The 25,490-nt window shown below is 38.9% G+C and overlaps 1 protein-coding gene across 1 annotated transcript in view; it reads left to right on the top strand.

Annotated features, from left to right (window-relative positions):
• Positions 1-25,271, top strand: part of LOC132493949 (ankyrin repeat domain-containing protein 42-like) — a 35,521-nt gene extending 10,250 nt beyond the window's left edge. Inside the window, 8 exon segments of the mRNA XM_060104889.1 lie at positions 1,563-1,645; positions 1,647-1,668; positions 4,542-4,661; positions 5,514-5,649; positions 10,181-10,381; positions 21,415-21,540; positions 23,060-23,165; positions 24,789-25,271. Coding sequence (XP_059960872.1) covers positions 1,563-1,645; positions 1,647-1,668; positions 4,542-4,661; positions 5,514-5,649; positions 10,181-10,381; positions 21,415-21,540; positions 23,060-23,165; positions 24,789-24,918 — 924 coding nt within the window. The 3' untranslated portion in view covers positions 24,919-25,271.
• The last annotated feature ends 219 nt before the right edge of the window (positions 25,272-25,490 follow it).

Raw genomic sequence — 25,490 nt, 5'->3', positions numbered from 1 at the left:
GGTCAGTTGATTTTTGACAAAGATGCAAAGGCAATCTAATGGAGGACAGATAGGATTTTTATTAAATGGTGCTGGCACAGTTGGACAGTCATACGTAAGAAAGTGAGCCTCAACTCATACTTGGTACCATATGTAAAAATGTACTGAAAGCAGATGATAAACAAGTGTAAAACTTAACCTTATAAAACTTCTAGAAGAAAACATAGGAGAAAATCTTTGCAAATCATAAATATGACTAAGAACTTGTAGCCAGAATATATGAGACTCTCACAATTCGATAGTAAGAAAACAACCCAATTAAAAATGGGCAAATGACTTCATTAGACACTTTCTCAAAGAGGACATGTGGATGGTAATGAGCACATGAAAAAAGTGTTCAACATCATTAGCCATTAGGGAAATGCAAATTAAAACCACAATTAGGTGTCACTACACACCGGTTAGTATGGCAAAACAAAAACAAAAACATAACCCAGAGAAATGATAATACCAAATATTGACAAGGATATGGAGCGACTAGAACTCTCATACACTGCTGGTAGAAATGTAAAATGGTACAGTCACTTTGGAAAACAGTTTGGCAGTTTCTTATAAAGTTAAACAACATATACTTACCTGTGTCCCAGAAATCTCACTTCTGCATATTTACCCCGGAGAGATAAATAACTTGTACATGAATGTTTACAGTGGTTTTATTCTCCAGTACCTGTACAGTGTTAGCATATAGTTGGTTCTCCATAAATATTTGTTGAGTAAATGAATGACTTACTGTGATTATTAGTGAGGTTCAACTCCACCCCTCCCCATATTTTATTGGACATTAATCTCCATGACAGGCAAATGATACCTAAATGATTAACCTGTTCAAAAAATGATATCGCAGTGATTGATGTGACAGTGTATCCCAATGATACAATCAATTCTTTTATAAAGAAAGAAACTTCTTTAAGGTAGAATCTACAAACTTGAACATATAAAGAGAGTAACACTATATGTGGCACAGACCTCCAGTACTGAATTATATTGAGACTTAAGTTAATTTAAAAAAATCTTAAATGAAGATGTATTTTACTCCCTCACTTTGTTTAATATGCCACTTATTTTCTTAGAAAGTATCATCAGAATTACAGTGTCTTCTCTGATACAGAAGTTTCTGGACCCATTTAAAGATCTATGGCAGAGATTGTAAATTGGCAGCCATTGAGTGAATTTGACCACAGATGTGTTTTGTTTGGCTTTCAGAGTATTGGTCAAACGTAAGATATGGACCAGCATTTCACTCACTGCAAAAACTGGCTGGGATTGAGTAGTAGTTCACCTTATGGACAAGGAATGTGGTCTCCAGTTTGCCACAGCTCCTACCACTCCATATTGTTTACCCAACCAAATGTGGGTTACCATATCATTGTGCTTGTGCTTTTGTTTTTCTTATACCTGGCCCCCTCATTCACTTTTGATGCTTCTCAGGCTGTAGTATTTCATGATGATAGACTAACTTTAAAGATATAAAAATGTTAAAAATATCTGCTAACATGGTTAACATGGGTATTTTCTTAACGTAGTGTCTTCATTGGCTCCTCTGGCATGGAGCTGATCTCTCACAAGCAACCGTGAGAGGTTGGACGGCAGCTCACATAGCTGCCATCGGGACAGGATGCTTGCATGCAGGTAATAATAACTTTGGTTACTTTTTAAAAAAATTCAGTAAGTTTAATTACTTTAGCATAGTTCTGTTGAGCTATTGCATTTATTCTAATAATTTGATCCCATAGACTTAGTAGTTCTATGTTCTAAACAAAAACTTACTGGTTTCCAGGACTCATATTTTGGTACCAACTGTCACTCAAACAGGTTGTATAAGATCGGAAATTATAGTATCTCTAAAGCAGTTGGCTATCTGTTTGGGTTGTTTTAAGGGATGTCATAGTCATGCCCAGATTATCTTCTTTATAGCTTGCCATGCCTAAAATTCCTCATTTAATGTATTTCCTGGCCAGAGTTACACATTAATATGTGGCAGGATCTAGTTTATTAGAGTAAATAGACTTAATCAATGTTGTGAAATGGACTGGAACTTCGAGGAATACAAAATCATATAAGCAAACAGTCCCTGCCTATAAGAAGCCTGAGAGTCTATTGGGAATGACAGTAGCTTTACTCAGTGAGTTACAAAACAGTACAAATCACAGTCTCTGAGTAAGGTTCTCATGAAAAGTATAGATGAGAAGAACTGTAGAACTTAAGATAGGGGAATCATAAATGGAGGAAATGAAACTTCAGCTAATCCTAAAAGAATGGGTCGATTTTAAAAAGATAAGTAGTGAGGAAGCATTGTAGGTAGGGACAGTGTCAGGAGCAAATAAAAATAATGATTTTAATTTATTGAACACTTTTTATGTGTCAATCACCATCTCCCATGCATCACTTCATTTAATACAATAATCTTAAGAGTTTCCCTTCATGTAGATTAGGAAACAGATTCATAGAGTTAAGTTCGTTGCTTAAGTTAGTGACAAAGCCAGGGTTTGAACCTAGACTTTGTCCCATTAACCTCTATGCTATAATTCTATGTGAAATCTTTGAATTGGAAAAATGAGGTATGTTCAAGGAATATACCATTATATGAGTTTGACTGAGTGTAGATGATTTGTTCTGAACTAAGTTTAGATAAAGCCAGATTTGTAAAATGTCTTAGGAATAGAATAAAGATTCATTTGTATAGGAAAGAGAATTTTATATGTATACTATACACATGTATATGTGTGTATATATATGTATGTATATACACACATACATACATACACACACATGCACATAGACATTAACAGGGGAATGTGGTAATGAAAACAGTATTTCAGGAAATTATTCTAGCAAGATGTATCCAGGATTATGTAGGATGAAGAGAGAGTTTGGAAGCAAGATAATCAGAGACTTTTGGTATTATCACTAACCATAGAGGGTGAGATTAGTTGGTGGCAGTGGGAAACAAAGAAAATTATTTAAAACATCTTGCATAGCAGGCATTGGCAAAGTGTAGTGAGACTGTAAGGTTTTGAGTCAGAACGACAGATAATTATGGCACTGTAGATAGGGACATCTGAAAGGCAGGGGAGATTCGGGAGGAAGGATGTTGAGTTCAACTTTGGCCCATGTTGAGTTTAAGGTGCCTATAGGTCATTCGGGTGCAGAAGGACAGGGCAGTTGAAAAGGACACTGGTGACAAAGATTTCAGGAGTAATAAAGCTTAGAGAAGAGTACAGAGTACTGAGGATTGAATGTTGAAGAATGTTACTAGTAGGGATGGGAGGAAGCAGCGAAATGAGTAAGGAATTCAGAGGAGAAAGAGAGATAGAGAGCCAGGACCCATTAGCGCTGTGCAAGTGAAGGAAGAAGTTGAAGTCAGGCAGCGTATCACTTACAGAATAAAACTAAGGGGAATAGCACTTAAGGAAATGCCATTGAACTAGAGAACTCTCTATAGGGGGAGGTTAGCTATATTTCTATGCAGTGATAGGGACAGCACCCAATTTGCAGGTGGATTTGAAGTTGAGGCATTGAGGTATTTGAAAAGTAGGCAGTGAAAGGAAGGAGCAGATACAATAGTAACTTAAGGGGATATCAGGGTCAAATGAAGCTTTACTTGATGCTTTCCTTCCTCTAAGCATTAGTTTAACCTACTCCCTCTCCCTTGATTGTCCTTCTGTTCCCCAAAGTGATCTCTTCATTCTTAGAGCTTTTGTGATGCTTTGGGGTACTATACAGTATAGTTGTTACTTACCAAGGACTGCTTTGTATAGTTGATTGTCTTTGTCTCTACATGTGTCCTAATTCCCTAAGTTGATATATCTTCATATTCTTTGTAGTGACATAGTAAGCACTCAGTATATGGTTTGTGATGATTATTGACTAGTTTGTTAATGGGAGTCAGGCAAAATCATGGATATTGTTCTTCCTAAAACTCTTGGTAGGAATTATGACTAAGTAAACTTTTGCTGAGATGCTGGTAAATATAGGCTGGTTAAAGGAAAAAAAGTCTGAGGGAGATATATACAGAAACTGGGCCAATTGTAAATTCAGATGGAATCTCCTCAGATGCCGTTAGAATTTTGATTTGGAGCTTAGAACTGGTTACTTCAGTAATGAAATCCTTTTATTGTATTCAAAACCCAGTTAATAAAAGATTCTGCTTTTGAAATAGAGGAAGTTTAAATTTGAATTTTATTAGCTTAGCACTAAATTATTTAAGTTAGTGGTTGTTAATCTGTACTCATGAAAAGTTTGTTTTATAAATTGTATGTACATGCTCAAACCAGAATGTGAAATGGGTATACATGTCTCCTAGGCAATGTTAAAAAGGATCTCAGGCATTTTCTTAGGACTAGCTAAGAATTTCTCACATTTTGTGTGTAGCACACATGTAAGAACTTACATAATAGCTTAGCTATAGGTTAATAAATTCCTTGCCTTTAAATAATCTGCATCTGCATTTATGATTTAACATCTCTATTCATATAAACTCATTCTTATTTCTCTACTTTCAGGCTCTTATAATTAATGGAGCCAATCTGGCAGCTCAAGATGATCGTGGATGCACTCCTTTACACCTTGCTACAACACACGGACATTCTTTCACTTTACAAATAATGCTCCGAAGTGGAGTGGTGAGGGATTCCTGTTAATAAGTGAGAATGTATAATGTTATGGACTATAGTCCATACAGTCCATATCATATGGATTAACATTTGGTAGTCTGGTTTTCTCTTCCTGACTTTGTAAATCCCTTATGTGACTTTGAGGAAGTAATTTGATCTCTCTCTTTAGCTTTTCTGTCTTTAAACATGGGAGCAATACTTTAGATAAATCATCAACAACAACGAAAAAAACAGTTTAGTGGTACAAAATATTTCAGAGGCTATGGATTCTTCATGTCAGGTCAGAGTTTAACAGGGAAGATTCTGAAGCTTCCAGACACATCTTAACCAGGGATTGTAAATCTTTCTGAATTGCTGTGTGTTTACCTCTTTCTTTTGTAACTCTTATTTCATACATTAATTTAGAAAGTGATTTATATCTCCAGAAATTTCATTTATTGTGATATTTATTTTTAATATTACCCAGTAGCTGTAAAAAATAACTTCTTATAAGAGTTAAATATTTTTTCATTAACTCTTTGATTATGCTCCCAAGGATAAGATTTGATCATTTGAATCCATCTCTTTCATTTTATTGGTCAGGAATTTGTGACCAGTAAAATGACTAGTTAAGTTCCTTTTTAGAAAGGATTTTTATGTGGCTAGTTATGTTCTTTTTTAAAAGACTTTATAATTTCATTTGTGTATTATTAGCTCATATGTTCAAATCAGTGGTTGCAGTAAATATTTCTATGATATTTAGTGTTTGCCTTATAGTTTTAAGAACAGCCTCCAATTCTCATTTGCAGAATTAAGCTGCTAGACTTAGTGTTTCCCCTACAAAACGTAAAAAAACTGAGTCCTTGTGAACGTTACCTCTAGGATCCTAGCGTGACTGATAAGAGAGAGTGGAAACCTGTGCGTTATGCAGCTTTTCATGGGCGGCTTGGCTGTTTGCAACTTCTCATTAAATGGGGATGTAGCATAGAAGATGTGGACTACAATGGAAACCTTCCAGGTATCGCAAAAGCAAATATTTTGTTTTTCTATTAATGTAAACTTTAACAATGTTTGATCATGTTTAAGAAATTTGAACTGTCGTCATTCTAATATTTCCTAACAAAACTAAAGTAGTAAATATGTTGACATGAACATTTTTTATCTTATATTATGTCTATGTTATGTACTCATCATGTGACTGATTTTTTTTCTGGAACCATATTAGCAAAAGAGAAATATCCAAAATTAAACTTGGATTTACTCTTCCCACCAGCTGTTTCCCTCATCTACTCTCTAGTGTTATTGTTTTTTAACTTCATATGTCTCTTCCCCACAGACTACTTAAAAAAGGAATAGTACAGATAGTGGACACTAGTGTATTTGAGTTAATTTGCTAATTGCAGTTGTCTAGCCTATGGTCAACTAGCCAGTTGAGACCTATACTCTTAAGTACCCTGTCTTCTTCTAAGAGGTGCTGTAGAAGTTCAGAAGAGAGTTAGCCCACAGTGAGATTGGTTACTGAAACAAGACTTGAACTATGTCTTAAAAGAATCTTAAGTAGCAAACAAATGAAGGGGAAGTCCAGGCAAAATAATCACTTTGATTATTAAAAACTCCCTAGATCCCAGTGGATCTCTGATTCCTTAGCTTGGCATGCTGGGCCTTCATAATTTGGCTCTGACCTTCCTCCTGCCCTCATCTTCCATCCCTTGACACTGCTATCTTGGATCATTTTGCTTCTTTCCGAAGGACATCTTTTAGTGTTCATTTAGTGAAGGTTTGTTGGTATGAACTCTCTCAATTTTTGTGTATCTGGAAGTAACTATTTTTACTCTCAGTCTTTTTAAAAAAATTTTTACATTTGACATATAACATACATACAGAAAAACGCCCAATTCAAATGCACAGCTCACTAAATTTTCACAAGTGAACACTTCTCTGTGACCATCAGCTAAATCAAGAAACAGGGTAGTCTCCTTCGTGTCCTCTTTCTAGTTACTGCCAACTTCCAAAGTTAATCACTACCTTGACTTCCAAAATAAAAATTAGTATTGTTTTTTTTCTGAACTCCATGGAATAAAATAATACACTGGTGTCCTTTTGTGTGTGACTTCTTTTGACTTTCCAAAGTGGTTGTTATCAATTTATACACCCACAAGCAGTGTTTAAGGCTTTCAGTTACTCCACTTTCTCATCAGCACTTGACACTATCAGTTTTTTTAGTTTTAGTCATTCTTTTGAGTGTATAGTAATATCTGATTGTGGTTTTAATTTGAATTTTCCCTGATGACTAGAGATGTAGAACATCATTTCATATGATTAATGGCTGTTTAGTTATTTTCTTCTGTGAAATACCAGTTTGAAGCTTCTGCATTTTTTTTTTCTTGCTATACGCGGGCCTCTCACTGTTGTGGCCTCTCCCGTTGCGGAGCACAGTCTCTGGACACTCAGGCTCAGCGGCTATGGCTCACGGGCCCAGCCGCTCCGCGACATGTGGGATCCTCCCAGACCAGGGCATGAACCCGTGTCCCCTGCATCGGCAGGCGGACTCTCAACCACTGCGCCACCAGGGAAGCCCTGCATTTTTTTTTTTTTTTTATTGAGTTGTTCCTCTTTTTTTCTAATTGATTTGTAGGGGTTCTTTATATATTCTAGCCACAAGCTCTTTGTCACTTACATGTGTTGCAAATATCTTTTCCGTTTAAGTATCTTTTCCATTCTATTGTCTTGCCTTTTCATTCTTTTAAGATATCTTTTGATGAATAGAAGTTTTCATTTTACTGTAGTCCAGTTTAATAAGCTCTTCCTTTATGGTTAGTACTTTCTGAATCCTGTTAAAAAAAAGTAAGGAAAGACTTTTTTTAACAGGATTCAGAAAGTCTTCATTTCATGAAGACACTCTTTTATATTACCTTCTAGGAATTTTATTATCTTACTTTCACATTTCCACCTGGAATTGACTTTTCTTTAATACAAGGTAGGGGGGAATTTCATTTTTATTTAGTTCTTTATTGAATTTGCCTGATCACTTTGTTAGTCTCTTGTTGCCCACACATTGAAAAAAAATTCAACTTTTATTTCCTTAAACATGTATAATTATTTTATAACCATGTGTAGTATATATATATATATATATATATATATATTTTTTTTTTTTTTCGGTATGCGGGCCTCTCACTGTTGTGGCCTCTCCCGTTGCGGAGCACAGGCTCCGGACACGCAGGCTCAGCGGCCATGGCTCACGGGCCCAGCCGCTCCACGGCATGTGGGATCTTCCTGGACCAGGGCACAAACCTGCATCCCCCGCATCGGCAGGCGGACTCCCAACCACTGCGCCACCAGGGAAGCCCCATGTGTAGTATATTTTTTAATAGTATAAGGTAGAGGTTAAGAATGTGGCCTCAGGACTAGACTGCTTGTATTCAGACCTCTCTGTTAAAAATTATTAATTCAAAATTTATTAAGCATCTGTGTGTCAGTCCCTAGGTGCTGGGGATATCACTGCAAATAAAACAGACAAAAGTCTCTGCTTTTGTGTGTGGTGAGGGGGGAGACAGACAATAATAAAAATGAATGAACAGAATATATATTATATTAAATAGGGATATGTGTTTGGATTAAATAGCAAAGGGGAGTAGAGTGTTACAGGGGATGAAGTTTGAAATAGGGTAGTCAGGGAAGCCTTCACTGAAGAGGTGACAGTTGGGTGAAGACTTGGAGTTGGGGGAGCAAGTCTTGATATCCTGGGGGAAGAACATTTTAGGAAGACGTAACAGCAATGTGTAAAGCTCCTGAGGCAGGGTTGTGCCTTGCGTATTTGAGTAACAGCAAGTCAGTGTTGTTGGAACAGAAGTGAGGGGGTGATAGATGATGAGGTCAGAGAGGTAACAAGAGCCATTGAAGGATTTTGAGCGTGGGAGTGACATGATCTATGTTTAAAACCATCATTTTGGCTATTGTGTTTATAATACTAGATTGTAGTGAGGGTGTGGGCGTGAGCAGTTAGGAGCTTGATGTAATAATTTAGGTTACTGTTTGGTTGGACTAGATAGTGAGAAGTAATTGGGGTCTGTGTATCTTTTACAGATAGAGCCAGTAAGATTTGCTGATTGATTAGATGTGGGGAGTGACAGAAATGGGAGTCAAGGATGGCTCCAGGGTTTTTGGCCTGACCTTCATGGAAAGGAGAGCATTTCCATTAACTGAGATGGGGAAAGCTGTGTAAGGAATATGTATGCAAAAAGGATAAGGAGTTCAATTTTTGACCTGTTAAGTTTGAAATGCCTATGATACATTTCATGTATATGATGAGTAAGCAGTTAGAGGAGTCTGAACTTTCTGGGGGAGTTTTTTAGTGGAAGGTTCAGCTGAGAAAGTGTACAGTGGCATGTGCCAACTACTTATCTTGTGGACATTGTTACTTAATTGATTCTCCTGAGTTTTACTGGTGACTTGGGCACTGCCCTACTTCTCCAGAGCCAAGATTTGTACACAATTTGGAGTCTTTCCCAAATAGTCACTTCTCAAGAGGTGTAAAGTCTCTCTTGTTTTTGTAATCATTGCCTCTAAGCTTGTAATACCCCAGAACCATTCCTGTTTTTTGCAGCTTTTGGGTTATGGCTGTCCCTCAATCTGATTCATTATATTGATATTTTCTTTCAGGGATTCCTTAACATTTCTTGTCTGTTCGTGGTGTTCTTGTCTGTTTTTCTTGTCCTTCATGGCTTTAAAAAATATCTTTCTATTATTTTCAATAATTTAAGAGAAGAAATGGTGAGATAGTGTGTGTGCTTAGTCTGCAGTTTTGATCTAGTCTTCTTGTTTATAATAAAAATAATGTTTATGAAAAAGTGACAAAATACATAGTGATAAAAATAACATCACCCCTACTTGCATAGTGACTATTTTGGTTTATTTCTTCCACTTTCTTCTGAAATATTAAGATAAATTTATCTATCTAGCACCTATATTACATAGAAGGCATTTTTTTTTTTTTTTTTTTTTTTTTTGCAGTACACGGGCCTCTCACTGTTGTGGCCTCTCCCGCTGCGGAGCACAGGCTCCAGACGCGCAGGCTCAGCGGCCATGGCTCACGGGCCCAGCCGCTCCACGGCATGTGGGATCTTCCCAGACCGGGGCACGAACCCGTGTCCCCTGCATCGGCAGGCGGACTCTCAACCACTGCGCCACCAGGGAAGCCCCATTTTTTTCATATAATTATAAGCTGCACAGTTCGGATTTCACTTTCCAAGAAAATTTTCTGAAACTTGCTCTTTGGTGACCCTCACTTGGCCTCTCTACATTCACAGTAAGTGTAGCTATTCAAACATTTAATCTACAGTTGTGGCTGGACTAGAAGGCTGACTGAGTAAGGACATGTAAGCTGGAAAAATGGTCTGTTATCCTAGCATCCAGAGTACACCCCTGTTATATAGGATAGGGATAGTTGTCTCCCTAGGAGGATTAGAGTTAATGTGTTGTTTCTTTTTTCAAGATATTTTATTGTCAATTTAAAATTAAATTATTATTATTTTTTCTCTCACCTATAGTTCACTTAGCAGCCATGGAAGGCCACCTTCACTGTTTTAAATTCCTACGCAGTAGAATGAACAGTGCCTCCCAAGCTTTGAAAGCCTTCAGTGATAATGGAGAAAATGTATTGGACCTAGCCCAGAGGTTCTTTAAGCAGAACATTTTACAGTTTATCCAGGGGGCTGAGTATGAAAGAAATGATCCAAAAGATCAAGAAAGTAAGTAATAAACCTGAAGTGTTTTAGCATTTAATAAGTAGAATAAATGGAGGAGGAAAAGAAAGGAGTTATAAGACATGTTATATTAAAATATGTTATGTATCATTGTCCACACATTCATCCAGATTCTCTTCTTTATATGAAATATTTTAAGCAGAAATATAGAGAGATTAATGTAATATAATGAACACTTCTTTTTTTTAACATCTTTATTGGAGTATCATTGCTTTACAATGGTGTGTTAGTTTCTGCATTATAACAAATTGAATCAGCTATACATATACATATATCCCCATATCCCCTCCCTTTTGCGTCTCCCTCCCACCCTCCCTATCCCACCCCTCTAGGTGGACACAAAGCACCGAGCTGATCTCCCTGTGCTATGCGGCTGATTCCCACTAGCTATCTGTTTTACATTTGGTAGTGTATATATGTCCATGCCACTCTCTCACTTCGTCTCAGCTTACCCTTCCCTCTCCCCGTGTCGTCAAGGCCATTCTCTATGTCTGCGTCTTTATACCTGTCCTGCCACCTTCAGGATTCTTCAGAACCATATATTTTTTTTAGATTACATATATATGTGTTAGCATATGCTATTGGTTTTTCTCTTTCTGACTTACTTCACTCTGTATGACAGTCTCTAGGTCCATCCACCTCACTACAAATAACTCAATTTCATTTCTTTTTATGGCTGAGTAATATTCCATTGTATATATGTGCCACATCTTCTTTATCCATTCATCTGTCGATGGACACTTCGGTTGCTTCCATGTCCTGGCTATTGTAAATAGTGCTGCAATGAACATTGTGGTACATGACACATTTTGAATTATGGTTTTCTCAGGGTATATGCCCAGTAGTGGGATTGCTGGGTCATATGGTAGTTCTATTTTTAGTTTTTTAAGGAACCTCCGTACTGTTCTCCATAGTGGCTATATCAATTTACATTCCCACCAACAGTGAAAGAGGGTTCCCTTTTCTCCACACCCTCTCCAGCATTTATTGTTTGTAGATTTGTTGATGATGGCCATTCTGAGTGGTGTGAGGTGACACCTCATTGTAGTTTTGATTTGCATTTCTCTAACGATTAATGATGTTGAGCACTCTTTCATGTGTTTGTTGGCAGTCTGTATATCTTCTTTGGAGAAATGTCTATTTAGGTCTTCTGCCCATTTTTGGATTGGGTTGTTTGTTTTTCTGTTATTGAGCTTCATGGGCTGCTTGTAAATCTTGGAGATGAATCCTTTGTCAGTTGCTTCATTTGCAAATATTTTCTCCCATTCTGAGGGTTGTCTTTTGTCTTGTTTATGGTTTCCTTTGCTGTGCAAAAGCTTTTAAGTTTCATTAGGTCCCATTTGTTTAGTTTTGTTTTTATTTCCATTTCCTTAGGAGGTGGGTCAAAAAGGATCTTGCTGTGATTTACGTCATAGAGTATTCTGCCTATGTTTTCCTCTAAGAGTTTTATAGTATCTGGCCTTATATTTAGGTCTTTAATCCATTTTGAGTTTATTTTTGTGTATGGTGTTAGGGAGTGTTCTAATATCATTCTTTTGCATGTAGCTGTTGAGTTTTCCCAGCACCACTTATTGAAGAGGCTGTCTTTCTCCATTGTATATTCTTGCCGCCTTTATCAAAGATAAGGTGACCATATGTGTGTGGGTTTATCTCTGGGCTTTCTATCTTGTTCCACTGATATATATTTTTCTTTTTGGGTCAGTACCATGCTGTCTTGATTACTGTAGGTTTGTAGTATAGTCTGAAGTCCGGGAACCTGATTCCTTCAGCTCCATTTTTCTTTCTCAAGATTGCTTTGGCTCTTTGGGGTCTGTTGTGTTTCCATACATATTGTGAAATTTTTTGTTCTAGTTCTGTGAAAAATGCCATTGGTAGTTTGATAGGGATTGCATTGAATCTGTAGATTGGTTTGGGTAGTATAGTCATTTGACAGTGTTGATTCTTCCAATCCAAGAACATGGTATATCTCTCCATATGTTTGTATCGTCTTTGATTTCTTTCATCAGTGTCTTATAGTTTTCTGCATACAGGTCTTTTATCTCGTTAGGTAGGTTTATTCCTAGGTATTTCATTCTTTTTGTTGTAGTGGTAAATGGGAGTGTTTCCTTAATTTCTCTTTCAGATTTTTTGTCGTTAGTGTATAGGAATGCAAGAGATTTTTGTGCTTTAATTTTGTATCCTGCTACTTTATCAAATTCATTGATTAGCTTTAGTAGTTTTCTGGTAGCATCTTTAGGATTCTCTATGTATAGTATCATGTCATCTGCAAACAGTGACGGTTTTAGTTCTTTTCCAATTTGGATTCCTTTTATTTCTTTTTCTACTCTGATTGCTGTGGTTAAAACTTCCAAAACTATGTTGAATAAGAGTGGTGAGAGTGGGCAACCTTGTCTTGTTCCTGATCTTAGTGGAAATGGTTTCAGTTTTTCACCATTGAGGACGATGTTGCCTGTGGGTTTGTCATATATGGCCTTTATTATGTTGAGGTAAGTTCTGTTCTGCCTACTTTCTGGAGGGTTTTTATCAAAAATGGGTGTTGAATTTTGTTGAAAGCTTTCTTTGCATCTATTGAGATGATCATATGGTTTATATCCTTCAGTTTGTTAATATGGTGTATCACATTGATTGATTTGCGTATATTGAAGAATCCTGGCATTCCTGGGGTAAACCCCACTTGATCATGGTGTATGATCCTCTTAATGTGTTGTTGGATTCTGTTGGCTAGTATTTTGTTGAGGATTTTTGCATCTATGTTCATCAGTGATACTGGCCTGTAGTTTTCTTTCTTTGTGACATCTTTGTCTGGTTTTGGTATCAGGGTGATGGTGGTCTCATAGAATGAGTTTGGGAGTGTTCCTCCCTCTGGTATATTTTGGAAGAGTTTGAGAAGGATAGGTGTTAGCTCTTCTCTAAATGTTTGATAGAATTTGCCTGTGAAACCATCTGGTCCTGGGCTATTGTTTGTTGGAAGATTTTTTTTTTTTTGCAGTACACAGGCCTCTCACTGTTGTAGCCTCTCCCGTTGCGGACCACAGGCTCCAGACGCAAGCTCGGTGGCCATGGCTCATGGGCCTAGCCGCTCCGCGGCATGTGGGATCTTCCCGGACCGGGACACGAACCCATGTCCCCTGCATCGGGAGGCGGACTCTCAACTACTGCCCCCCTAGGGAAGCCCTGTTGGAAGATTTTTTAATCACAGTTTCGATTTTAGTGCTTATGATTGGTCTGTTTATATTTTCTATTTCTTCCTGGTTCAGTGTCAGACGGTTGTGCTTTGCTAAGAATTTGTCCATTTCTTCCAGGTTGTCCATTTTATTGGCATATAGTTGCTTGTAGTAATCTCTCATGGTCCTTTGTATTTCTGCACTGTCAGTTGTTATTTCTCCTTTTTCATTTCTAATTATATTGATTTGAGTCTTCTCCCTTTTTTTCTTGATGTGTCTGGCTAATGGTTTATCTATTTTGTTTATCTTCTCAAAGAACCAGCTTTTAATTTTATTGATCTTTGCTATTGTTTCCTTCATTTCTTTTTCATTTATTTCTGATCTGATCTTTATGATTTCTTTCCTTCTGCTAACTGTGGGGTTTTTTTGTTCTTCTTTCTCTAATTGCTTTAGGTGTAAGGTTAGGTTGTTTATTTGAGATGTTTCTTGTTTCTTGAGGTAGGATTGTATTGTATAAACTTCCCTCTTAGAACTGCTTTTGCTACATCCCATAGGTTTTGGGTCGTCGTGTTTTCATTGTCATTTGTTTCTGGGTGTTTTTTGATTTCCTCTTTGACTTCTTCAATGATCTCTTCGTTTTTAAGTAGTGTATTGTTTAGCCTCTATGTGTTTGTATTTTTTACAGACTTTTTCCTGTAATTGATATCTAGTCTCATAGCATTGTGGTTGGAAAAGATACTTGTTACAATTTCCATTTTTTTATATTTACCAAGGCTTGATTTTTGACTCAAGATATGATCTATCCTGGAGAATGTGCCATGAGCACTTGAGAAGAAAGTGTATTCTGTTGTTTTTGGATGGAATATCCTATAAATATCAATTAAGTCCATCTTGTTTAATGTATCATTTAAAGCTTTGTTTCCTTATTTATTTTCATTTTGGATGATCTGTCCATTGGTGAAAGTGGGGTGTTAAAATCCCCTATTATGATTGTGTTACTGTCAGTTTCCCCTCTTATGGCTGGTAGCATTTCACTTATGTATTGAGGTGCTTCTATGTTGGGTGCATAAATATTTACAGTTATATCTTCTTCTTGGATTGATTCCTTGATCATTATGAAGTGTCCTTCTTTGTCTCTTGTAATAGTCTTTATTTTAAAGTCTATTTTGTCTGATATGAGAGTTGCTACTCCAGCTTTCTTTTGATTTCTATTTGCATGGAATTTCTTTTTCCATCCCCTCACTTTCAGTCTGTATGTGTCCCTAGGTCTGAAGTGGGTCTCTTGTAGACAGCATATATATGGGTCTTGTTTGTTTTTTTTTTTTTTTTTGTGGTACGCGGGCCTCTCACTGCTGTGGCCTCTCCTGTTGCGGAGCACAGGCTCCGGATGCGCAGGCTCCGGACGCGCAGGCTCAGCGGCCATGGCTCACGGGCCCAGCCGCTCCGCGGCATGTGGGATCCTCCCAGACCGGGGCATGAACTCGTGTCCCCTGCATCGGCAGGCGGACTCTCAACCACTGCGCCACCACGGAAGCCCTGGGTCTTGTTTTTGTATCCATTCAGCCAGTGTATGTCTTTTGGTTGGAGCATTTAATCCATTTACATTTATGGTAGTTATTGATATGTATGTTCCTGTTACCATTTTCTTAATTGTTTTGGGTTTGTTTTGCAAGTCTTTTCCTTCTCTTGTGTTTCCTGCCTAGAGAAGTTCCTTTAGCATTTGTTGTAAAGCTGGTTTGGTGGTACTGAATTCTCTTAGATTTTGCTTGTCTGTAAAGGTTTTAATTTCTCCGTTGAATCTGAATGAGATCCTTGCTGGGTATTTTTCCCTTTCATCACTTCAAGTATGTCCTGCCACTCCCTTCTGGCTTGCAGAGTTTCTGCTGAAAGATCAGCTGTTAACCTTCTGGGATTCCCTTGTATGTTATTTGTTGCTTTTCCCTTGCTGCTTTTAATATTTTTTCTTTGTATATAATTTCTGATAGTTTGATTAATATGTGTCTTGGTGTTACGTGTCTTGGCGTGTTTCTCCTTGGATTTATCCTGTATGGGACTCCCTGCTCTTCCTGGACTTCATTCACTATTTCCTTTCCCATATTAGGGAAGTTTTCAACTATACAGCTATAATCTCCTTACATATTTTCTCAGCCCCTTTTTTTCTCTTCTTCTTCTGGGACCCCTGTAATTCGAATGTTGATGCATTTAATGTTGTCCCAGAGGTCTCTGAGACTGTCCTCAATTCTTTTCATTCTTTTTTCTTTATTCTGCTCTGTGGTAGTTATTTCCACTATTTTATCTTCCAGGTCACTTATCTGTTCTTCTGCCTCAGTTATTCTGCCACTGATTCCTTCTAGAGTATTTTTAATTTCATTCATTGTGTTGTTCATCATTGTTTGTTTGCTCTTTAGTTCTTCTAGGTCCTTGTTAAACCTTTCTTATATTTTCTCCATTCTATTTCCAAGATTTTGGATCCTCTTTACTATCATTACTCTGAATTCTTTTTCAGGTAGACTGCCTATTTCCTCTTCATTTGTTTGGTCTGGTGGGTTTTTACCTTGCTCCTTCATCTGCTGCATATTTCTCTGTCTTCTCCTTTTGCTTAACTTACTCTGTTTGGGGTCTCCTTTTCACAGGCTGCAGGTTCGTAGTTCCTGTTGTTTTTGGTGTCTGCCCCCAGTGGGTGAGGTTGGTTCAGTGGGTTTTGTAGGCTTCCTGGTGGAGGGGTCTGGTGCCTGTGTTCTGGTGGGTCGGACTGCTTCTGGTGGTGTGTTTTGGGGTGTCTGTGAACTTATTATGATTTTAGGCAGCCTCTCTGCTAATGGGTGGGGTTGTATTCCTGTCTTGCTAGTTTTTTGGCATAAGGTGTCCACCACTGTAGCTTGCTGGTTGTTGAGTGGAGCTGGGTCTTAGCGTTGAGATGGAGATCTCTGGGAGAGCTTTTGCTGTTTGATATTACTTGGGGCCGGGAGGTCTCTGGTGGACCAATGTCCTGAACTCGGCTCTCCCACCTCAGAGGCTCAGGCCTGACACCCGGCCGGAGCACCAAGACCCGGTCAGCCACACAGCTCAGAAGAAAAGGGAGAAAAAAAAAGAAAAGTAAATAAATAAGTTTATTAAAATAAAATATAAAATATTATTAATAATAAAAAATTGAAAAATAATAAATAAAAAAGAAAGGAAGAAAGAAAGAGAGCAACCAAACCAAAAAACAAATCCACCAATGATAAGAAGCACTAAAAGCTATACAAACAAACCAAAAAAAAGGGACAAATGGCAGAAGCAAAGCTATACAGACAAAATCAGATGAAGAAGCATATACATACACACAAAAAGAGAAAAAGGAAAAATAAAATATATATATTAAAAAAAGAGAGCAACCAAATCAATAAACAAATCTACCAATAATAATAAGCTCTAAATACTAAACTAAGATAAACATAAAACCAGAAAGAAATTAGTTGCAGAAAGCACACCCCAAGTTTACAGTTGCTCCCAAAGTCCACTCAATTTTGGGGTAATTCGTTGTTTATTCAGGTATTCCACAGATGCAGGGTACATCAAGTTGATTGTGGAGATTTAATCCGCTGCTTCTGAGTCTGCTGGGAGAAATTTCACTTTCTCTTCTTTGTTGGCACAGCTCCTGGGGTTCAGCTTTGGATTTGGCTCTGCCTCTGCGTGTAGGTTGCCTGAGGGCATCTGTTCCCCACCCAGACAGGAGGGGGTTAAAGGTGCCACTGATTAGGGGGCTCTGGCTCACTCAGGCCAGGGAGTGGGAGGGGAATGCAGGGCGAGTCTGCTGAGGCAGAGGCCGGCGTGACGTTGCAACAGCCTGAGGCGTGCCGTGTGTTCTCCCAGGGAAGCTGTCCCTGGATCAGAGGACCCTGGCAGTAGCGGGCTGCACAGGCTCCCGGGAGGGAAGCTGTGGATAGTGACCTGTGCTTGCACACAGGCTTCTTGGTGGCTGCAGCAGCAGCCTTAGCGTTTCATGCCCATCTCTGGTGTCCGCTCTGATAGTCACGGCTTGCACCCGTCTCTGGAGCTCGTTTTGGTGGTGCTCTGAATCCCCTCTCCTCGCGCACCCTGAAACAATGGTCTCTTGACTCTTAGGCAGGCCCAGGCTTTTTCCTGGACTCCCTCCCGGCTAGCTGTGGCGCACTAGCCCCCTTCAGGCTGTGTTCACGCAGCCAACCCCAGTCCTCTCCCTGGGATCCGACCGAAACCCGATCCTCAACTCCCAGCCCCCACCCTCCCCGGCGGGTGAGCAGACAAGCCTCTCTGGCTGTTGAGTGCTGGTCAGCACCGATCCTCTGTGCGGGAATCTCTCCACTTTGCCCTCCACACCCCTGTTGCTGTGCTCTCCCCCGTGGCTCCAAATCTTCCCCCCTACCCACCCCCCGTCTCCGCCAGTGAAGGGGCTTCCTAGTGTGTGGCAACTTTTCCTCCTTCACAGCTCTCTCCCACTGGTGCAGGTCCTGTCCCTATTCTTTTCTCTCTGTTTTTTCTTTTGTCCTACCCACGTACGTGGGGAGTGTCTTGCCTTTTAGGAAGTCTGAGGTCTTCTGCCAGCATTCAGTAGGTGTTCTGTAGGAGCTGTTCCACATGTAGATGTATTTTTGATGTATTTGTGGGAAGGAAGGTGATCTCCACATCTTACTCCTCTGCCATCTTGAGGGTCTTCAATGAACACTCTTTATACCACTAGATTTAAGAATAAAATATTATAGATAAGATACACTTGAAGCTTCCTGGTTCTCTCTCCTTAATACCATTCATTCCCTTTTCTCCCTCCTCAGAGGTAACCATTATTTTGGATTTATAATTCCATTCTCTGGTTTTATATTTAGTATATATATACTCACAGAAATTTGCAGTAGCATTTTGGGTATTTTTAGATTAAGAGACTAAACTTTTATATCTAATAAGAAATCCTAAAATTCAGCAGCTTAAATTATATAGAAGTTTATTTCTTTTATATGATAGCCCTGGTTGGAGAGTGCATCTGTTCTATGTAGTCATTCAGGGACCTGTTATCTTCCTAACTAGCTCTCTCTAGTTGTTGTTAATCCAGCAGGAGGTGGGGAGAGAACAAGAGTATAAGCTAGGATTTTTTTTTTTTTTTTTTTTTCCGTACGCGGGCCTCTCACTGTTGTGCCCTCTCCCGTTGCTTAGCACAGGCTCCGGACACGCAGGCTCAGCGGCCATGGCTCATGGGCCCAGCCGCTCTGCGGCATGTGGGATCTTCCCGGACCGGGGCATGAACCCGTGTCCCCTGCATCGGCAGGTGGACTCTCAACCACTGCGCCACCAGGGAAGCCCTAAGCTAGGATTTTTAAGGTCTAATTTGCTGTCATAACTTTTGCTAACATTCTGTTGGCAAGAGTTTAGTCACATGGCCACACCCAGCTGCAAGGAAGCCTGGATAATTTAGTACCCAGCTGAGAGGCCTCAGCTCAGATGCAACTCTTGTTACTGTGGAAGGAAGGGGATTTTAGTGGACAATTAGAAGTCTTTGAAACTTCTTTTAAAACTTTATAAAAATGGCATGAAACAGTAATGTATCCTCCTCTCTAACTTTATTTTTTCACAAAATGTTATGATTTTTGAGGTTTATTAGACATATAGATGTATTCTAGTTTATTCTTTTAAATTGTTTATGGTATTGCATTTAATAAAAAGCACTGTTTATCCATTCTCCGATTTGACATATAGATTGTTTACAGTTTTCAGAATTACAATCAAGGTGGTAATGTATATTCTTGTATGTGTCTTTGTTTACATGCACAAGATGTTCTTTAGAGAAGCGCTTCCCTACCTACCCTTTTCACACTTTGCCCACATAGAAAATGATACTTGTATGGCACACTGTTGGATGAGGCTTCTTGAGGTACTGCCTATCTTCTCTGAAGATTGAGAGTTAAGAGCTCTGCCTTGGTAAATAGTTGGGAAACTCTACTTTAGGTTTTGCTTGGTGGGATATGCCCATTTTCAGTATAAATAGTTATAAATGCTGCATTCTATATCAGAGTGGTTGTAGTAATTTACACTGTCATCAGCAATGTTTGGTGAGAATTTAGAGAAACAATATTCAGTATTGTCAGACGTAAAAAGTTTTGCCACTTAGTTGGGTATGAAGAGGTTTAACTTGTGTTTTGATTTGCATTTTTTTGATTACTAATGAGGCTGAACATTGTTTAATAAAGTTACTGGCTATTCTAGTTTTCTCTTCTATTGAATTGCCTGTAAAATTGTGTTCTTTGTCCTTTTCTAAATAATTTGACCTCTTTTATATAGTTCTGATACCAATCATTTATTAATTTTATCTGATATAGATATTTTCTCTCACACTGTGGCTTGTTTTTTCACAAATGATATCCTTATTTAAAAAAAGCAACTTTATTAAAGTATGATTTACATAAAATAAACTGTATTTATTTAAAGTGTGCAGTTCATCTCAAATGTTTTTTCATACCCTCTTGCAGTTCATCCCTCTTTTCACCCTGGCTGCACACAGCCACTGATTTGTTTTCTGTCACTATAGATTAGTTTGGGTTTTCTGATGGAAATGGATTTCTAATGGGTTTCTCTAATCTTTTGAGATTCATTTGTGTTGTGTATATTAGTAGTTCATTACTCTTTATTGCTGAATAGTTTTCCATTGTACGGATGCATATTTCGTTTATGCATTCAGTCTTATTGGTATGTCTGTTTGCCAGTACTACAAAGTGTTTTTTTTTTGAAAGAGAGGAAGCAAGCTCTCGTGTCTCTCTTTTTTTTTTTTAATAAATTTATTTATTTTATTTTTGGTTGCATTGGATCTTTGTTGCTGTGAGCAGGCTTTCTCTGGTTGCGGTGAGCGGGGGCTACTCTACTGTTTGTTGCGGTGCGCGGGCTTCTCATTGCAGTGGCTTCTCTTGTTGCGGAGCACAGGCTCTAGGTGCACAGGCTTCAGTAGTTGTGGTTCGCGGGTTCTAGAGCACAGGCTCAGTAGTTGTGGCACACTGGCTTAGTTGCTCCGCGGCGTGTGGGATCTTCCCGGACCAGGGCTCGAACCCATGTCCCCTGCATTGGCAGGCGGATTCTTAACCACTGCGCCACCAGGGAAGCCCAGTACTACACAGTTTTGATTACTGTAGCTTTATAGTAAGACTTCCAGTCAGGTATTATAAGTCTCCAACTTTATTCTTTTTAAAATACTCCTTGGGTATTCTAGGTTGTTTCCTTTCCATATATAGCAATGAGAATAGCTACCTCAGGGTCGTTGAGAGGGTTAAATGAGGCAATCCTTACAATTGCTTACTACCATGCTTGGCGTTCAGTAAGGGCTCAGTATATGTCGTTGTCATCATTAAAAATATTTTATTAAGTATTTACTATGTGCTAGGCACTAGGTCAGGTGCATTCACACCTGTCTTTGTCTATGTTTATGTATAGATACACACATATACTTTATCTCCTTCCAGTTTCTTTTGCTTTCTTCACTTGTAAACAGGGAGGGAGTGGTCTGTGCAAATGTAGGACTTGAGACCAAGTATGTCTTCATACAAAGGGTTGAAAATGACCATCTCCTTGTGTTTTGTGGTGGCCTGAGAGAAACAGGGAAGATGGCAAGAATAGTTTTGGTACCATATATTCCTGGCATGTTTGAGATCCTGAGGGATGGAAAGGCTACACAATTAATAATAATCTTATTTTATGATTCTCTTTTTATTACTTGTCATTGCATCAACTGAACTAATTCCAATATAACATTCTCATACTTGAGTTAATACTGAAACCTGAAATGTGTGACTGATTAAGGCAGGGAAAAGGAACGAATTTGTATGTTTCCTGAAATGCTGAATTTTTTATTCATAGCTTTAGCATTTCCAGGTCATGTGGCTGCCTTTAAGGGTGATTTGGAAATGCTTAAGAAATTAATAGAAGATGGAGTAATCAGTATTAATGAACGTGATAATAATGGATCAACTCTTATGCATAAAGGTAAGTTATGATTCCTGCTTCATCTTCAGTTCTGACACAATTGCTGTTGAGTTATTTACATTTATTTATGTATGTATGTATGTATGTATGTATGTATGTATGTATGTATTTATTTAGCTAGTGGTACGCGGGCCTCTCACTGTTGTGGCTTCTCCCGTTGCGGAGCACAGGCTCCGGCCACGCAGGCTCAGCGGCCATGGCTCATGGGCCCAGCTGCTCCGCGGCATGTGGGATCTTTCCGGACCGGGGCACGATCCCGTGTCCCCGGCATCGGCAGGCGTACTCTCAACCACTGCGCCACCAGGGAAGCCCTTATATTTATTTATTTTTTAAATTATTTATTATTTATTTTTGGCCGTGTTGGGTCTTTGCTGCTGTGCACTGGCTTTCTCTAGTTGGGGCGAGCAGGGGCTACTCTTTGTTGCAGTGCGCGGACTTCTCATTGCAGTGGCTTCTCTTGTTGCGGAGCACGGGCTCTAAGCACACGGGCTTCAGTAGTTGTGGGTTGTGGGCTCTAGAGCACAGGCTCAGTAGTTGTGGCACACGGGCTTAGTTGCTCCACGGCATGTGGGATCTTCCCAGACCAGGGATCAGACCTGTGTCCCCTGCATTGGCAGGCGGATTCTTAACCACTGCGCCACCAGGGAAGTCCCCCCTCAGGTTTCTTGACTGAGGTTACACAGCTAGTAAGAGCAAAGCTGAGATTTCATTCATTTTTTCCATTCATTTATTCATCAACTCTATAGACATTTATTGAGTGTCTATATACGCCAGCCACTTGCTAAGTTCTGTCCTGTCCTCCAGTCTGTTGTTCAGTGGACCTAAACTCAGATCTTTTTAGACTGAGTTTCCCCCCAACAGTTTCCCTGCATTTTGAGATGGACCTAGAAAGAGGGGAGAAATTAGATGATCATATGATTGAGTGATGGGCACTAGGTGAGCAGACACATAAGCAGAGTTGTGGAGGTGAAAATTAATATTGAGTGCATGTGTTTTAAGGAAAGGTGGTGAACAGTTTAGGTAATCACTGAGGGGCCCTGAACATTTTGAGATATGAGGGTCAGAGGAATAAGCTACTTATACAAGATGGCAAAAGATTTTCTAAGTCTTTCACATTCACACAGATTGCACTTACATTTGGCCTGATACAAGATTGGTCAGGAGCTATGAATACAGTAGATGAGCACTGGATAAGGATTAGAAAAAACCTAGATTATAGTTTCAAATCCATTACTTACTGGCTGTGTGATGTTAAATAGCCTCTTTGAGCTTCAACGTCTATATCTGTATGTAAAGCTCTCTGCATAGGGGCTGAGTACAGCAGATACTTGATTAAATATTTGTCTAATGAATGAATAAATGAAATAGAGAAAATAACATCTGGCCAACCTACTTCTGTTGGTTATTGTAAGGATTAGTATTTACAAAAGTACTCTGCAGTGGTACTGTCCAAAATTCTAGAAAAGTGTTCTAATAAACAATAACTTCTGTGTGTGTACATTTTGTTTTGTTTTTACAGCTGCTGGGCAAGGCCACATAGAGTGTTTGCAGTGGCTAATTAAAATGGGAGCAGACAGTAATATTACCAACAAAGCAAGGGAGAAACCCAGTGATGTGGCTAAGAGGTATCCCTATCTGCTTTGCTTCTTTCTTTTGTTTTTAAAGTTTTGCATTTACTCTCCTATACTCAGAAATCTCTGAAGATTTCTGGATTATAGGACTCAGTCAAATGCTGATGGAATGATAATTTTCAAGCTGAATTGACATTTAACAACATCAGCTCTTCTCTCTAAAACAGTGATTCTCAGCTGGGAGGTAGTAGTCCCCCTTCTCGGGGGGTGTGCATTTGGAAATGTGGGGAGGGGGTTGTCACAGTGATGGAGACCATCATTAATGTTTCATGAGGTCAGGTCCAGGAATGCCAGACATTCTACAGTGCTCAGAACAGTAGTGTACAACAAAGAATTGTCCCACCCAAATGCTGGTACCCTTTGAGAAATGCTGTGTGATAAAAAGGAGTAATCAAAAGGAGTCACACAGATTTTGAAACAAATTTTAATATTTATATTTGAATTAAATGTAACACCTATTATTGAACACCTCCAGCTCATTCAGGTCAGGCCCTCGTGGAGTATTTAGTTCATCCATTTGTTCATTTGATTGTTTTTTCATTCAACTTCGTGTATACTTACCATGCTCCAAGTGCTATGGTTAGCATTAAGTTTACCAAGATGAAAAAAATAGTCCTTGCCCTCAAGAAACTTACAGTCTCATGGAGAGACAAATGTGCAAACATAACTTTTATTGATTATAATCAGTATGTCGTATTACATGTCATGTATAAGGTGCAGTAAGAGCACAGAAGAAAAAGTACCCAAGTATTTCTATTCTAAAGTTGTGGGGGAGAAATGTTAATACAGATGATGGTAAGAGTTATGAAGGCAACTGCGGGGGACAGAATTTATATAGAAGTCTGGGAAAACTTTTTTTTGGAGAAAGCAACATTTATGCTGACACTTGAAGAAGGAAGAGTTGTAAGATAACACCTTGTGTGTCTGAGGAATGCATGTGGTTCAGAGCTGCTTAAATCTAAAGTAGGAGTGTGGGCTAAAAGTTGCACATGAGGCTTGACGGGATGCAAGGGCCTAATTATTCATTAAATTGCCATGCAATTTTTGTTTGTGAGTTCATGTTCCTTAAAATTTTGTCTGTGGGATCTCTTTGAAGCCATGGAATATGGTTTTGTTTTACCACATAGTAGCATCATTATCAACTCAGGCCCACTATTTTTTATTTTTTAAAATAGCTTTATCAAGGTATAATTGGCATATAGTAAAGTACACATATTTGTACAGCACAAACTAATGAATTCTGATATATGTATATACCTGTGAAATCATCACCACAATCAAGATAGTGAACATATCCATCACCCCTTAAAATCTCCTTGTGCACCTTTGTAATCTCTCCCTCCTACTGCTTTCCACTGCCCCATCCCCAAGCAGACACTAATTTGCTTTCTGTCACTATACATTAGTTTGCATTTGCTAGAATTTTGTATAAATGGAATCATACTGTATGTACTCTTATATATCTGGCTTTTTTCACTCAGCAAAATTATTTTGAAAGTCATTCATGTGTATTAGTGGTTCATCTCTTATTGCTGAGTAGTATTCCATTGACTGTGGAATTTCATAGTATTCCATAGTTTGCTTATCCCCTAACCTGTTTTTTTTTTTTTTTTGTAGTATGCGGGCCTCTCACTGTTGCGGCTTCTCCCATTGCGGAGCACAGGCTCCGGACACACAGGCTCAGCGTCCATGGCTCACGGGCCCAGCCGCTCCACGGCATGTGGGATCCTCCCGGACCGGGGCATGAACCCGTGTCCCCTGCGTCGGCAGGCGGACTCTCAACCACTGTGCCACCAGGGAAGCCCTCCCCTAACCTGTTGAAGGATGTCTTGTTTGTATCTACTTTTTGGGGATTATGAATAAAGCTGCTATAAACATTCACATACAGATTTTTGTGTGAACATAAGTTTTCAGTTCACTTGAGTAGTACGTAGGAATAGGATTGCTGAGTCATATGCTAAGAGGGTGTGTTTATCTTTATAAGAAACTGCCACAGTGCCTTCCAAAGTGACTGCACCAATTTGCATTCCATCAGCAGTGGATGAGTGTTTCTGTTGCTTCTTATCTTGCCAGCATTTGACATTGTCAGATTTTTTGATTTTCGTAATTCCAGTAGGTGTGTAGTGGTGTCTCATTGTGTTTTTTGTTTTTTCCTAATGGAAAATGATTTGGGGCATCTTTTCATATACATATTTGCCATTTATATGTTTTCCTTTGGTGAAGTGACTGTTCAGATCTTTTATCTGCTTTTAAAACTTGGGTGGTTTTCTTATTGTTGAGTTTTAAGAGCTCTTTCTATATTCTGGATACTAGTTCTTT

The sequence above is a fragment of the Mesoplodon densirostris genome, chromosome 7 (genome assembly GCF_025265405.1).
Source record: "Mesoplodon densirostris isolate mMesDen1 chromosome 7, mMesDen1 primary haplotype, whole genome shotgun sequence".
Taxonomy (NCBI): domain Eukaryota; kingdom Metazoa; phylum Chordata; class Mammalia; order Artiodactyla; family Ziphiidae; genus Mesoplodon; species Mesoplodon densirostris.
This window is presented reverse-complemented; position numbering and strand designations above follow the sequence as displayed.